Source organism: Leptopilina boulardi, unplaced genomic scaffold (genome assembly GCF_019393585.1).
Source record: "Leptopilina boulardi isolate dan_hultmark-lab unplaced genomic scaffold, ZJU_Lbou_2.1 LbouV2_330, whole genome shotgun sequence".
Taxonomy (NCBI): domain Eukaryota; kingdom Metazoa; phylum Arthropoda; class Insecta; order Hymenoptera; family Figitidae; genus Leptopilina; species Leptopilina boulardi.
The window spans coordinates 1,369,566-1,387,270 of NW_026137897.1; the positions used below are offsets into that span (position 1 = coordinate 1,369,566).

Below are 17,705 nucleotides of genomic sequence, written 5' to 3' on the forward strand. Positions count from 1 at the left end.
AGTTGAATAAGGATGGAGGAAGAGGAGGAGAGACATAGAGGGAGAGTTGACCTTCGGCTGTGCCGGGAAAGTCAGCCAGTCACTGACCGACAGACTAACTTAACTGCTCTATCCTTCTCCTCCTCTCTTTGCCTCCTGCGACTGTTAGTCCGATGCACCATGCACGAACTAACGTCACTCTTCTTCCACCATTCTCCCTCTCTTTCTCCACTTCTCTCCTCCTCTCAACCTTCCCATAATTCTCCCGCAAATTCTCTTTCCTTTCCTCTCTGTCTCACTTTTAGAACTATTCTAATATTAATTCCTCACTTTTTCTTTTTCTTTTCTGTTTTTGCTTCCTTATGAAGGAAGCAGTTTCATACTCCCAATTTTTCCATTACCGTCTCTTTTCTCTATTATTTTCCAAAAAATTTCTCCCTCTCTATTTTGTTACCCTTTTTTCCACAAATGGTGTCGAATTTTCGAATAAGTATAACGAAAACAAAATATTTAGAAGTTAAAAATTCCCTAGAGAATAGATATAGAACACAAACAGTCCTCGTTTCTAATTGGCTGGGAATATTTCCGGAAACATGACTAGCCAATCAAAAACGAGGAGCGTTTTGTAGTTCCTGAAATGTCTAACGTGAGGTCACCCCGGTTGGTAAAGTCACAGAAAATAGAGCGATTACCACAGTGGTTCCAAGTTTGGTTGGTTTCCATTGTCCCCACTATCACCATTTGTCCTAATTCTTGTCAAGTACCGCACCCTGCTTTAGTGAAAATTTAGTAACTTTTAATTTTAATAACAAAATTACTAAATTTTCACTAGAGCAGGGTGCGGTAGTCGTCGAGAATTATGACAAATGGCGAGTGGAGACAATAAAGAGACGCATGAAAATCCCCTAAACTTCATATAACAGAAATGCCATTTGACAGAAATTTATATAACAGAAATTTTATTGGACAGAATATTTACATGGCAGACAATTCATATAACAGACTTTTCATTTGACAGACGTTTGATTGGACAGAATTTTTATCGAACAGAAATGTCACTTAACAGAAATTTTATCTGACAGAATTTCCATTCAACAGAACATAAGTATAGCAGAACTCTCATTGGATAGAATATTTACACGGCAGACGATTCATATAACAGACTTTTCATTGGGCAGACGTTTGATTGGACCGAATTTTTATCGAACAGAAATGTTACTTAACAGAAATTTTATCTGACAGAATTTCCATTCAACAGAACATAAGTATAGCAGAACTCTCATTGGTCGTAATTTAACTTTTGCATCATACATTCTCATCCCTGCTATATTTTTAACTTGTCGGTAAAGTAGACGTAGAGGTCAGTAGTTACTATTTCTTTCTAGCGCCAAAGTTTGAATATTAAATAATAAAACTAATATTTTATTTATTTATAATTATTAGTCATTCATTATCAATAATAATGAAATAAAATATTAGTTTTATTATTTAATATTCAAACTTTGGCGCTAGAAAGAAATAGTAACTACTGACCTCTACGTCTACTTTACCGACAAGTTAAAAATATAGCAGGGATGAGAATGTATGATGCAAAAGTTAAATTACGACTAATGAGAGTTCTGCTATACTTATGTTCTGTTGAATGGAAATTCTGTCAGATAAAATTTCTGTTAAGTAACATTTCTGTTCGATAAAAATTCGGTCCAATCAAACGTCTGCCCAATGAAAAGTCTGTTATATGAATCGTCTGCCGTGTAAATATTCTATCCAATGAGAGTTCTGCTATACTTATGTTCTGTTGAATGGAAATTCTGTCAGATAAAATTTCTGTTAAGTGACATTTCTGTTCGATAAAAATTCTGTCCAATCAAACGTCTGTCAAATGAAAAGTCTGTTATAAGAATTGTCTGCCATGTAAATATTCTGTCCAATGAAATTTCTGTTATATAAATTTCTGTCAAATGGCATTTCTGTTATATGAAGTTTAGGGGATTTTCATGCGTCTCACAATAAAAACCAACCAAACTTTGGAACCACTGTGGTAATCGCTCTATTTTCTGTGACTTTACCGACCGGGGTGACCTCACGTTAGACATTTCGGGAACTACAAAACACTCCTTGTTTTTTATTGGCCATAGTAATATTCCCAGCCAATCAGAAACAAGGAGCGTTTGTACTTCCCCGAATTGTTACACTTCGTATATATATATATACTTATATAACCTCAAAATTTACATTATACAATAAATTTTGAGGTTATAAATACGAATCGCAAAACGAAAGAATTAAATTCAAAACGAAGAGAACAAAAAAAAATACAAATTATAAATTCCTCTTGTTCAGGAAGAGTAAAATTTTTTTTGTCAAGTACAACCAGAAGTCATATCGCTATTTGGTATACCCGGAAATACACGGATCGATGATCAGTGACTGATGCGAGGACGTCATTGCATATGCAATTTTAGAATTATATATTTATATACAACTTTTGTCAGAGCTTTTATGTATTTTTTTTTTTGGTTCGTTTAAACAAAGGTCAAAATGACACCAATGGGAAGAATGCGTGACTATCCTCTTCCGTCCACGTAGACATATTTTTTTTTTTATATTATACATGTGAGGTTACTGACCAAGTTGCAGACTTTATTCTTACAGTACTATTTTTTCACCTATATATATATTATTCTCATGTAACTGAATTTTTGCTGTCACTGTAAAAAAATATCCGACCTCGACTATAGACTTACTTAACACTTGATACCGTTTCTGTTTCTTAACTTGAAAAAATATATAAAAGTACGGTTTCAATAAAATCTCGCACTAGAAATTTAATTCCGTAAGTTTGAAATTTTTTTTTAACTTTTTAAAAACTTTTTTTTCTGTAAAAATAGTTTATTCACTATCACAAAAGTATAATTTTTTCAACAGACACACGTGAGATGAATCTAAGAAGCAAAAAATTACAGGTTATGTTTATGATCGTTTTACCTTGATTGCGAACTTATAATCCTTTTACAATTTATAGGTTATGGTTATGATAAATTTGAAATGAAAAACATAAATATAAACTTAGAAATAAAAATTGATTTTCGGTGTAATTAACAGAACTTTTAAAGTATACACAATAAACATAACCTCCTATTTTTCCTTTTTCTATACATTCCTTCAAAGCGCGCCAAATTTGAATCTTCGATTCTTTTTTTTAAAACAATGTAAATAAAATTACTGTCCAAATTTAAATGCAACAATTTCAACAAAAAAAAATATATGCGTCAAAAAAAGGAAATAATCTTAATGTATGTAACAAAATTTAAAAGTAAGTACTTTTAATATTTAGTTTCGTATATATGATAAAAATAGAAAATTTCTTTGAACGATTAATAAATTATAAATGAAAATTAGAATAGTGGAATATTTATATATATATGCAATATAAATTCCACTAGATAAATTGTAAAATTATTTAATATCTTTATAATTAAAAAATTTTCTTTTTTGAAATTTCACTACGTAAATTGAATTTTTTTCGATTAAAAAAAAAATGTCCATCGAATTTTTTCAATAGTCTCATATATTTTGAAAAATAGGAGCGCGCTTCTCGTCGCGATTCGCAGCCAATTATCCATCTTGAATGTGTTCTTGCCTCCTCGCAACGCGCAGCATCTCTCAGCCTCACTTTCAGCATACCTCTTTTTTTTTCTTCTTCTTCTATCTCTCCTTGTCTTGTCCGCGACCCTGGAATCCCCACCAAAGAATATCCACTCTTCTTTTTTTTTTATCTTCACGTTCTGTGCCATATTCTCTCTCGCGTCCTCTCTCTCTCTCTCTCTTTCTCTCCCCCTATTCGCCACATATATACTTGTGTACTTCCGGCCCCCGCGAGATTAGCAAGAATATTTCTTGTGAAATATTTACAAAATTTCCTCTACGGCGATTTTATCGAGTATTTCTAAAACTCTCTCTCTATATATATATATATATATATATATATATATATATATATATATATTTATCTCGAACTCGTTACGTGCACGAGGCGCGACTCAACTTCCGACTGTCTGATGCGAAATAAATAGGGGGAAGAAAAGAAAACTTGATTTATTTTCAAAATTCATTTTTTCCTCTAAGAAAAGTTTTTTTTTTTCAATAAGAAAAAGTTCTCAAAAAAAAGAAAAAAATCCGAAGAAATTGTTTTCTTTCGTTTAAAAATTAAAAGAGGAAAAAAAACTCAAATTTCAATTCTTAAGAATTAACACGCACTTATAAATATACAAATTTCTTGATAGATATATATATATATAGATTCGGATTATTCAGGTTTGAATTTAATCTGTAGTAAGTGCGAAGTTTTATATTGTACCGAAGAATATTTGATGTGCCACCTGAAGAAAGAGGCCTAAGAAGCACAAAATTATATATATAGGTTATGTTTATGAATTTTTACTCCATCATAGACATAACCTATAATTTTTTTAAATCAAGATATAGAAAATAATTATAAATGTTGTGTATTTAAATTTAAATTTTCGCGCCATTGCAGCGCCACCTGTAATACAAATTTGCAAACACGGCCAATCAAAATTAGTCACGCAGTTCTATAAGAAAGAATACTATTTTATGTTCCTATCCCTGCACTGTTGTTTAGTACTATTCCTGAAGTAATTTTTATCTTTTGTCAATTGAAGTTTTTAAATATATTTGAGAATATTAAGTTTAAAACAATTTTTACTGAACATTATAAGTTCACAAACATTATTATTATTATTATTCATAATTCATATGCCTTTCGGCTTTTGAACGTTATTATTATTATTATTATTATTATTATTATTATTATTATTATTATTATTATTATTATTATTATTATTATTATTATTATTATTATTATTATTATTATTATTATTATTATTATTATTATTATTATTATTATTATTATTATTATTATTATTATTATTATTATTATTATTATTATTATTATTATTATTATTATTATTATTATTATTATTATTATTATTATTATTATTATTATTATTATTATTATTATTATTATTATTATTATTATTATTATTATTATTATTATTATTATTATTATTATTATTATTATTATTATTATTATTATTATTATTATTATTATTATTATTATTATTATTATTATTATTATTATTATTATTATTATTATTATTATTATTATTATTATTATTATTATTATTATTATTATTATTATTATTATTATTATTATTATTATTATTATTATTATTATTATTATTATTATTATTATTATTATTATTACTATCGGCGAATATTAATATAATATTATATTATATTTAATAGAAATAGAAAAATAGAATTAATAGAAATTCAAAGTTATGTTTTTTACTTTTATTGTGTAATTTTCATTTTCTCAACTTTAAATAATGTGTAAAATTTACAATTTTCCCTGAACATAACAAAAAACATAACCTATAACACAGGCCTGCAAAATTTCACTTCAGTCTGTTATATACAAAAAAAAAAAATGAGAAGTTGGTTTAGGTTTTGTCACGCAGAATTCGAATATAACCTCCAAAATGTCCCATCACGTTAGGATTTTTTGTAAATATTATAGCGCTTAAAGGGCCAAAAAATGGCCGCATTTTGAATTTTTTGTGGCTAATCAAATTTTTTTCATTTTTCGAAATTGTATCGTAATAATTGCAAATTGTTTTACGTTTTTTTTTTCAAATCTTTATAATACAAAATTTTATTTTAAAAAATGATCTAAAGTTATATAAATATGTCTTGCAGGTTTTCGTATATTTTGACGTCTTGACAGAAAGAGAGAGGATATTGTTCAGTTCCAAAAAATTGCGGCGATTTCTATGTTAATTCACACAAAGCTAAAAAATATATATATATATCTCGAATCTTCATCTTCATATCAACGAAACATCATTGAATTTTTTCATCTCAGGGAATTATTTATCCAACAATAATATTCTATTTTAAAAATTCCCCAACGATTTGAAAAAAGAAAGAAAAATTATTTTGTCTGGCTCCAAAGGCGCGTGAAAATAAAAAAAAAAAAAATATATATAACAAAGGAGTTACCTAATCAGAAACGCAAAACAGTCACTTCCTAACATATTAATTTCGATGCGAATAAATGTCGAGTGGAAGGTCGACTTTTTTGACAAACACATTGTATGTGTGTGTTATATATGCGAGAATCATTAACAGTATATGGCCTCGAGTGAAGAAAAAAGAAAAAAAATATATATATATATTCAACGTCACGGGTCGAAGTTGGTCGACAACCCCAAAAATAGCCATTATAAATGCAATGAAATATATAATGAAAAACAATTCCGCAGTAGTCATATAAATCATCAATATTTAATCATCGTCAGCGATCGATTTAAGTATTATGTTTATATATATATATATATATATATATATATATATATATATAAGAGACGAGGGAACGGACTTTCCGTTCGTCGTTGTGGTATAGGTCAGTGAAGTAGTCCCCCTACTCTTTCTCTCGCAATGATCCTAGACAACGGGTCTACGATTGACTCATCTAGCAGTCACACTATATAAACAGAAAGAAAAAGAGAGAGAGACTTGATCCGGCTTCATCGAAACCTTGTTGCGCGGGCGGGCCGGCCTCCCGGAGCCGAAACAACAGTTTTTTTTTTTTTTTTGCACAAACTATTTTTATACACGTTCTCAAAATTCGTTGAATATCTTATAAGCGCCGCTCGTCTAAAACTCTCTCTTTCAATATATGTATATTCACAATCGCATATCTGACATAAGAAATATAAGCCAGAAGCATATTATTCTCGTGATTCCTGTTTATTTTTTGAAAATCGTATTTTTTTTTTACTCTTCAAAAAATTTTCTCTCCTGGTAAATTCTATTTTTTTTTTTCTTTTGTACAGTTTATTTTGAATTGTTTTTGAAATTATTTGGAAAATTTCGATTTCAAAGGAGAAATCTTTTTGTGGATTTGAAATTATTTCAATTTTTTTTTTCTATTGGTGAATTCCTTGATTTTGAAAAAAATTCATTTTAATTTCTAAATAATTATTTCTGTTATTTTCTAAAAAATTTCGATTTATGTTAAAAATTCGTTATTTACGAAAAATTCAAATTATTTTCAAAAATTCTGATAGAATTTCAAATTTTTTTCTGAATTTTTTAAAGTTTTTCTGAGGATTTCGATTTTTCTTTCTCAAAATTTCGAAATTTTAAAATTATAATTGAAAAAGGATTTTCTTTCTGAAATTCCAATTTTTATTTTTCATTTTCTTCTCCGTTATTTGCGAATTTAATTTTTTTTTTCAATATTTCCCGCCAATATTTTTTTTCAAAATTTTAATTTTCCTTTCTCAAAATTTAGATATCCTAAAATTATAATCGAATAAAGATTTTCTTTTTGTAGATTTGAAATTATTTCAATATTTTTTTTTTCTCTTGGTGAATTCCTTGATTTTGTGATTTTGAAAAAAAAATTCATTTTAATTTCTAAATAATTATTTCTGTTATTTTCTAAATAATTTCGATTTATGTTAAAATTTCGTTTTTCACGAAAAATTCAAGTTATTTTCAAAAATTCTGATAGAATTTCAAATTTTTTTCTGAATTTTTTAAAGTTTTTCTGAGGATTTCGATTTTTCTTTCTCAAAATTTCGAAATTTTAAAATTATAATTGAAAAAGAATTTTCTTTCTCAGATTCCAAATTTTATTTTTGATTTTCTTCTCCGTTATATTTGCGAATTAGATTTTTAATTATAACTTTTTTTTTCAAAATTACGATTTTTCTTTCTCAAAATTTCGAAATTTTAAAATTATAATTGAAAAAAGATTTTCTTTCTAAAATTCCAATTTTTATTTTTCATTTTCTTCTCCGTTATTTGCGAATTTTAATTTTTTTTCCGAAATTTATAAATTTTTTTTTTCAAAATTTTTGATTTTTCTTTCTCAAAATTTCGAAATTTTAAAATTACAATTGGAAAATGATTTTCTTTCTCAGATTCCAAATTTTATTTTTGATTTTCTTCTCCGTTAATTGCAAATTGAATATTTTTTCCGAAATGTAAAAATTTTTTTTTCAAAATTACGATTTTTCTTTCTCAAAATTTCGAAATTTTAAAATTATAATTGGAAAAGGAGTTTCTTTCTGAAATTCTAATTTTTATTTTTTTTTTTCTTCTCCGTTATTTGCGAATTTAATTTTTTTTTCAATATTTCCCGCAAATTTTTTTCGAAATTTTAAAATTATAATTGGAAAAGAATTTTCTTTCTCAGATTCCAAATTTTATTTTTGATTTTCTTCACCGTTATTTGCGAATTGAATATTTTTTCTCAAATTTATAAATTTTTTTTCAGAATTTCGATTTTTCTTTCTCAAAATTTAGATATCCTAAAATTATAATCGAAAAAAGATTTTCTGAAATTCCAAATGATATTTTCAATTTTCTCCTCTGCGGATTTTTTTTTTCTTCAAATTCCAATTTTTTTTTTCCCAAAAATTGGAGTATAGTTTCTGTTTTCTCTTGAAATTTTATAATTCGTATTCGCATTTCTTTTACAATTTTGAAAATTGTTAACAAAAATTCCAATTTGAAAGTTCCATATATATTTCAAAATTTTTTTTTTTCAAAATCACATTCTTATGCTTCAAAATCAAAAGATAAGAGAAATTCCTCTAGAAAATGAAGCAAAAAAAAAAAAAAAAAAAAAAGACGAATATATAAGATGAAATCTTTAGTCACATAATGCCTTAATAAAACCCTTGAAAAATGAACATAAATTCAAATTCTCGGTGTATATATATAATTTCGGTATGTTTTGCGTGCAAAAAAAAAATATATATTTCGTCGGAATACCTCGCAGAGGAAAAAAAAAATAAGAAAAATATATATTTAATATTTAATCGTAAAACGTGAATTTTTTTTTTTTTTTTGGTTTAAAAATTGTTGAATATAGAGTTTTGTCTGTCGTGAGCGGCGTCGGATTTTGTTAAAAGAGGGGAAAAACCGACACGACGACGACGACGACGACGAAGGTGGAGAGAGGATGAGTTCCGATTTTAGCACGGCCTCAGAAAGCGGCGCTATTATGCACTAGTAGCTTGATGGCGTCACCATCCAACCTTGGCTCGGGTCAGTCCTCTATCATACATATACTGCAAGCCATCCTCTCACCCCGGTTTCTCTTCTTGCATCGTATTTCCCTTCTCCCTATACACACCATTTCACTCCGGTTAACCTCTCCCACCTCCCGATTCTCTTTCTCTCTCTCTCTTTTTCTCTTTTGCAAAACCTCTACTTCTATAGAGACTTCTATATATATATATATATATATGCAACTGACGCACAAGGATTGCATTTGTGTTGTCTTCTTCTTCTTCTTCTTCTTCTCGTTGAATTATAAGCAATTCCTGTTTGTGAAAACGAATACACACTCGTTTTTCAAGACTCGGTCACGTGGTGTGCGACGATGCGACTAAAAACTCCCCCTTTCCTCCACTGCCGCCTAAGAGCGAATAACATTTCCGTCGTTTCAACACACAAATGCGAATTTATGCAAAAGTTGCGTCTTATTTTTTATTTTTTTTTTTTTATCATAATATCTGATTTTTTAATCAATCTCCCAAAAATTTTATGTAAAAAAAAAAAATTTTTCCCATGAAAAAAAACAATTCTATTAAAAAAAAATAAATTAAATAATTTTTTACCTGGGAATGTAAAAATTTATTGGAAGCGCATTTTTTCTAAATTTTTTTTTTTTGCGAAAAGAGGCCTAAGAAGCAAAAAAAAATTATAGGTTATGTTTATATGATTGATGTTTCATGATTTTAATGAATTTTTCTTATTATGATGAAGAAAAATCAGTTTTTTTTTTGGATTAATTAATTCAAATTTATTATTGACTATTTGTGTTGTATTTTCACTCAAAACAATCATAAACATAACCGATAATTTTTTTTTGCCTCCTACATCTATTTTCGTCAGAGCGTCATATATATTTAGAAAAAAAATTCTTTTTTTCTGATTCCAAAGAAAAGGAGCATGAAGCAAAAAATTATAGGTTATGTTTATGATCGTTTCATGCTTTTATTAAATCGTTATGATAAAAAAAAATCAGTTAAAACAATCATAAACATAACCTATACTTATTTTTGCCTCCATTTCTTATCAGAACACGTCACATATGTGATGCTCCACGACAAAAAGTACTCCCACAATTTTTAGGTTATATTTTTGATTTTTGAAATAAAAATACAGATAAAACCTTTATTGAGATAAAACTATCACTAAATATAACCTAAAGGTGGTTCCAGAATAGGTGCAAAAGCCAAGTACAAGTGCAAGTCCAAGTGACAATCTTATGAGTGCGAAAGAGATAGGTAGTCTATCTATCTCTTTTGCATTCATGGGATTTGCATTTGGACTTGCACTTGTACTTGGCTTTTGCACCTATTCTGGAACCGCCTTAAAAATTTTGGGAGCTCAGGTACCTTTTATCGCGGAGCGTCATATTTATATTCAAAAAAATCTAATACTTTCTTTTATTATGATTCTAAAGAAAAGGAGCATAAGAAACAAAAAATTATAGGTTATTTCTATGATCGTTTTACACTTTAATTAATTTTTCCTTATGATTAAAAAGTAGTTTTTATATTGATTAATTAATTCATAGTTTTTATTTATTCTCTTTTTAGTATTTTCGTTATTTTCCCACAAAACAATCATAAACATAACCTATAATTTTGTTTGCCTCCTACATCAATTTTTTATCAAAACGTATTCAGAAAAAAAATTCTAATACTTTCTTCTTTTCTGATTCCAAAGAAAAGGGGGCCTAAGAAGCAAAAAATTGTAGGTTATGTTTATAATTGTTTCTATTAAGTTTTCCTTATGATAAAAAAATCAGTTTTTATTTTGATTTGTTCAATTCAAATTTTTATTTATTTTTCACTTAAAAAAAAAAAGTTATTTCAAAGTATTATCCCTCAAAACAATAATAAAACATAACCTATAATTTTTTTCGCTTCCTACATCGATTTTTTTTATCAGAGCGTCAATATTCAGAAAATAAAATTTTATATTTTCTTTATTTTCTGATTCCAAAGAAAAGGGACCTAAGAAGGAAAAAATTATAGGTTATGTTTATGATAGTTTCTATTAAGTTTTCCTTATGATAAAAAGCAGTTTTTATTTTGATTGGTCAATTCAAAATTTTTATTTATTTTTTTCTCAAAAAAAAAAAAAATGATTTTTCCTCAAAACACTCATAAATCATAACCTATAATTTTTTTTGCCTCCTAAATCGATTTTTTTATCAGAGCGTCACTATTCAGAAAAAATTCTAATACTTCCTTTATTTTCTGATTCCAAAGAAAAGGGGGCCTAAGAAGCAAAAAATTGTAGGTTATGTTTATGATCGTTTCTATTAAGTTTTCTTTATGATAAAAAAATCAGTTTTTCTTTTGATTTTCATAAAAAAATTTATTTTTCACTCAAAAAAAAGTATTTTCAAAGTATTTTCCCTCAAAACAATCATAAAACATAACCTATAATTTTTTTCGCTTCCTACATCGATTTTTTTATCAGAGCGAGATTTATCAGAGATTTTTTTACTATTCAGGCTATTCAGAAAAAAATTCTAATACTTTATTTTCTGATTCCAAAGAAAAGGGGCCTAAGAAGCAAAAAATTGTAGGTTATGTTTATGATCGTTTCTATTAAGTTTCACTTATGATAAAAAAAACAGTTTTTATTTTGATTGATCAATTCAAAATTTTTATTTATTTTTCACTCAAAAAACAGTTTTTCTCTCAAAACAATCATAAAACATAACCTATGATTTTTTTCGCCCCCTACATCGATTTTTTTTATCAGAGCGTCACTATTCAGAAAATAAAATTTAATACTTTCTTTAATTTCTGATTCCAAAGAAAAGGGACCTAAGAAGCAAAAAAATATAGGTTATGTTTATGATCGTTTCTATTAAGTTTTTCTTTATGATAAAAAGCAGTTTTTATTTTGATTGGTCAATTCAAAATTTTTATTTATTTTTCACTCAAAAAAAAAAAGTATTTTCCCTCAAAACAATCATAAAACATAACCTATAATTTTTTTCGCTTCCTACATCGATTTTTTTATCAGAGCGAGATTTATCAGAGATTTTTTTACTATTCAGGCTATTCAGAAAAAAATTCTAATACTTTATTTTCTGATTCCAAAGAAAAGGGGCCTAAGAAGCAAAAAATTGTAGGTTATGTTTATGATCGTTTCTATTAAGTTTCACTTATGATAAAAAAAACAGTTTTTATTTTGATTGATCAATTCAAAATTTTTATTTATTTTTCACTCAAAAAACAGTTTTTCTCTCAAAACAATCATAAAACATAACCTATGATTTTTTTCGCCCCCTACATCGATTTTTTTTATCAGAGCGTCACTATTCAGAAAATAAAATTTAATACTTTCTTTAATTTCTGATTCCAAAGAAAAGGGACCTAAGAAGCAAAAAAATATAGGTTATGTTTATGATCGTTTCTATTAAGTTTTTCTTTATGATAAAAAGCAGTTTTTATTTTGATTGGTCAATTCAAAATTTTTATTTATTTTTCACTCAAAAAAAAAAAGTATTTTCCCTCAAAACATTCATAAAACATAATCTATAATTTTTTTTCTCTTATACATAAATTTTTTTTAAACCGTCATTAAAAAAAAAAAAAATCTAATACTTTCTTTTTTTTGTCTGATTACAGTGTCGGAAAGTTACAGCAGCTATGTGAATTCAATGTACGGCAATAATGGACAATTTACAGCGCCTTGTACACCAAGTCCACCACGAGGACCAGGCGGTGTACCAACAAGTGTAATTCAAGCGGCAACATCATCTGTTTCGGATGATTTATATCTTCTTGAATTAGGTTTTCCACCAAGACCGAAGAAAAATAAATTGAAAAAACCACGACAAGGCGAAGGTGGCGCTGCTGTTAAAAGAAAATCACGTGAAGGTTCAACAACATATTTATGGGAATTTCTACTCAAATTATTGCAGGACAATCAATATTGTCCGCGTTATATTAAATGGACAAATCGTGAACGTGGCGTATTTAAGCTTGTCGATTCAAAGGCAGTCTCAAAATTATGGGGTTTACATAAAAATAAACCCGATATGAATTATGAAACAATGGGACGTGCATTGCGTTATTATTATCAACGTGGAATACTCGCTAAAGTCGATGGTCAAAGGCTCGTCTATCAATTTGTCGATGTACCAAAAGATATCGTTGAAATTGATTGTACGGGTGCGTGAAATAAAATTGTCTATCCGTGTAGATAGTAGCTCCACGCGGATCAATGTCTATATATATATCGAGTTTTGTGAAGAAAAAAAAATCGCCTACGTCGAGCTATAATTCACATCTAAAAAAGCAGAAAAAAAAATGCCAATTTGGCATATATATCCCTCAGGCAATGTGATTACATTACACATACAAACATGATATACAGAAAAGAAAAAAAGAAGTAGAAAAAAAAAACCCTCTCTGGCTCCGTTGTTCCTTTTGTATATGTCGCGACGTTCTTCATTCATCGATTATTATTATAATAAAATCTTGTAATTTTTTACCAATTTGTAAAAAAAAAAAATAATTTTTAAGTTCTAATATAATATTTTGTTTTATCGTTATAGGAAAAATTGTTTTGTGATTGGAAATTTTTATTATTTTGATATTTTTATTATTATTAATTAATTTTATTAATATTAGTATTGTGATTGTAAATTTAAAAAAAAAATTTACAATTTTGGTAAAGAATTACAAATTGTAAGCAAAAAAAAATTATTTAAAAAAAATAAAATTAGTAATTAGTACAATTAATTAGTAATTAGTGTAAAAGAACAATTACCAAAAGAAATATGAATTTTTTGAATTCAAAATTTGAAAAAAAAGTGATTCGCAAGAAAGACGATTTTTGTAAATCTCATTATTTTATAGGAAAATTATTTATTTCATAAAGAAAAGGAAAAACTTTCTTCTAAAATTGCGCAAGATTTCAAATTTATTTGATTCAAATACTCGATTACTTGACTATTATCAAACAAATATTTACTTTAATCAAATAATTTTTGAAACCAAATAATTGAATTGTATTTGAATAATTTTTGTATTTGAAACAAATACCATCTCAAATCATTATTTGAAATGTGACTTGAAAGGGACCTTTATAGAACCAAAAAAATATAGGTTATGTTTAAAAAAATTTTAATTGAAAATACATCAACTCTAAATAAAAATAATTGATATTTAAGTTCAAAATATCTAATAAAAAACTGATTTTAATTTTACAAACGTAAAAAGAGACTTAATTATGGTAAAATTACCGTAAACATAACCTATAATTCATTTGCTTCTAAGGTCCCTTTCTTCAGAACATATTTATTTGCCAATAATCGAGTATTTGAATAAAATAAAATTACTTTTTCATTGTATATTCCTAAAAATTACAATTCATTAAAAAAAAAAAAAATTCAATTTTTATAATATATTAACAATTTTTTAAATTTAATTTTAATTTAAATTAATATAAAAATAAATTACAAAAATTACAAAATTTATTAATTTTGTAAATTTTCCTTTCAACTTATTCTTCATCAAATAAAATGATTCCATAAAAATACACAATATAGTTGAAAAAAAAAATCGATGAATGAAGATCGAACACGAATTTTTCTTTTTTGTTAAAAAGAAAGTGTGACTTCGGACCATTGATAATTTTTTTTTTTTTTTTTTTTTTTTTTGAGAAAGACGTGAGATTGTACGAAAAAAAAAATTTAGTTTTTAGGTGTCGAGAGTAGTGTGTATTTTATATAAAAAAAAAAAAAAAAAATCTCTACGGACAAATTACTTAACTATAAAAAAAACTTATAGACGCGTGTATAGGCAAAATTTGTACATTTTTTTTTAAAAAAACAAAACAATAAATTATTTATTGTATATTATATAAATATATATATATATATATATATATATATATATATATATTGTGACACGAGGACGCGAAAAAAGTGATGCTTTTTTTTGTGTAAAGAAACAAAAAAAGGGGATTTTTTTTAGGGTGGGGGAAGCGCGAAAAAAAGGAATCGAGGGCTGTGAGAATAAAAAAAAAAAATGATTGGGGGATCGCGTATTTTTGTGTATATTTTTTTGGTTTTAATTTAAAAAAAAAAATTGTTTTAATTTTGGAACGAGCTCAGGGAGGGAAAACTTACATTTTTAATATATTTTTTATAAATATAAAAATTGTGAATTTTTTAATGAGCCGAGGGTTAATATTTTGGTGCTGGCTTTATTACATACACACACACATACACGAGGTCCAAGAATGTTATTTAGCATCTTAGCGTTTTACTTGAATTCATACAAAAAAAAAAAAAAAAAATATTATATTCTCTTGTACATACAAAAAAAGTATACCTTTTTAGTATATATATATATATTATTGATTATATAAATATTATATATATATATTATATTAAAAAAAAAAATATATATATATTGTACGTTATGTAGTAAATGGAGTGAATTGTTGTGTTTCTGTGAGATTATGTGTCGCGTTCAAGGGGGGGGAGAAAAAAGATAAATAACGAGGATAATGCTTAATTGTTCTAACGATGTCTCCGTGTTAGGAAATATTTGGCGAAGTGAAAAAAAAAAAAATAACGCACACCGACTAAACTTCCAATGGTTTCTCATTAAATCAATGTTGTCGACGTGAGAATCCTCCTCGAGTCCAGGGTGTAATAAAAAAATTATTAGGAGTAAAATTTTTAACTTATTGTCGCTCTGGGTCGTGATGTGCGAACGTGTGACTTTTTTGACTTTTAAGTTTCTCTTTTTTTGTACATATATATAAAATGAGAACAATCTGCTTGAAAAAAAAACTATTATTATTATTATTATTATTATTATTATTATATTATTACATATGTCGAGAAAAAAAAAGGTTAATAATTACTGGTTAAAATGTTAAATAAGAAAAAAAAAAAAAGAAAAAAAAATAGAGAAAAAGAGAGTTCATTATTATATTATACACAAAGACAGCCAATATCGCTCTCTCAAGATTATATATATATATATATATATATTACATAAATATATATGGCAAAAAAAAAAAAATTTTTAATTTTTACTAGGACGAAGTACAGTTTAAAATATACAGTTTATTGTTCCAGTGCTGCCAATAATGCCTGTAATAGGTCCCGCGAATTTCTCAGTAAGGAATAATAATGTTATTAAAAAAAAAAAAAAGAAAAACGGGACATCAGACATACCGATGATACAAAGCGAATTGCCTTTTCATAATAACAAAGACGTGTTGCCTTCTAACGTAAATTTAAAAAAAAAAAAAAAAAAAAACGGGATAAACCAAATTTTCATCTCACCGTTTTTTATTATATCCAAAAAAAAAAACTTTGTCCTTGTATATCTTCGAAATGTTTATACCTCGTCGAAAAAAAAAAAACCCGTTTAGATTTTTTAACGTGCGACTTTTTCTATAGTAATACAAAAAAACTTTTTGAAAATAATATTGGGAAATGAGAATGGTTTTTTCTTTTTTTGTTATTATTATTATTATTAGAAAGAAAAATAAATGAAAGATGATGGTGAAAAAAAAGTACAATGGACAAAAAAAAAATCGAGTACCTATGCGAAAAAAAAAAAACTACACAATCAATAAAAACACATTATGGCAAAAAAAAAAAATGTTATTTTTAGGTAAATCCAATTTACATATTGCATACATAACAATTTGACTACACAACCCAATATTTTAACAGATAAGACTACTGTAATAGGGATAAATATATGATTATTTACTTGTAAAATATAAATGAAATACGATGGATTGACATTAAGGAACTCGAATGTAACGTTCTGTGATTCGTTGTTTGTAGGTGAAATTAATTAAAAAGAATAATGTACCATAAAAAAAAAATGGAATAATGTTACATTCTATTTCTAATCTCCTTCATCAAATCTTTTTTTATTCCTTCCTTATTTGGATTATTCCTTATTCCTTTCCTTATGTAATTAATTTTCATCTAAAAAAAACTGAATTTTCAAAAATAACTATTTTTAAATTTTCCATGAAAATTATTCAATTTAAATATATTTATTATCATTTAATTACCTAAAGTTTAAAAAATTAATTTCTAATCATTTTTGAATTTTGAATCAATTTTGAAATTTTTTTGACGAATTATCAAGTAAAAAAAACAATTTCATGCTCTCCTGATGCCAATGTGACCAGCAGATGAGAATTCTCCTCGTTATGAAAAAATAATTTACAAATATCTGAAAAATTTAGATAAAATTCAAATTATTAATTTATTTTTTAAAATGCATTTAGATAATATAAAATAAAAAATTACAGCTTTTTTCAAAAAATTATAATTAAATTATATATTATAAGATTCAATTAAAAGATTATAAGATTCAATTTTATTTCTTTAATATTTAAAAAACATTGTGTGATTGTTTTATATTGAATTTTTATTTACTAAATTGACATCGGAAAGAAATTATTGATAACTTTTTGATAATCGGAGTATTCAAATTTTAAAAAATCGCGCGCCACTTTCGGTAAAGTAATACTCAGCCAATAAACACTCGGCTTTCTAACACTGGAAGTGGCGCGCGACTCATTTAAATTTGAAT

General features: G+C 26.3%; 1 protein-coding gene across 6 annotated transcripts in view; it reads left to right on the forward strand.

Moving 5' to 3' along the window:
- LOC127285210 (ecdysone-induced protein 74EF) overlaps window positions 1-16,996 on the forward strand; it is a 267,455-nt gene extending 250,459 nt beyond the window's left edge. For all 6 annotated transcript variants that reach the window (XM_051311092.1, XM_051311095.1, XM_051311096.1 and 3 more), the window contains one exon: window positions 12,747-16,996. In XM_051311092.1, coding sequence (XP_051167049.1) covers window positions 12,747-13,300 — 554 coding nt within the window. In that variant the 3' untranslated portion in view covers window positions 13,301-16,996. The remainder of the gene's footprint in view (window positions 1-12,746) is intronic.
- The last annotated feature ends 709 nt before the right edge of the window (window positions 16,997-17,705 follow it).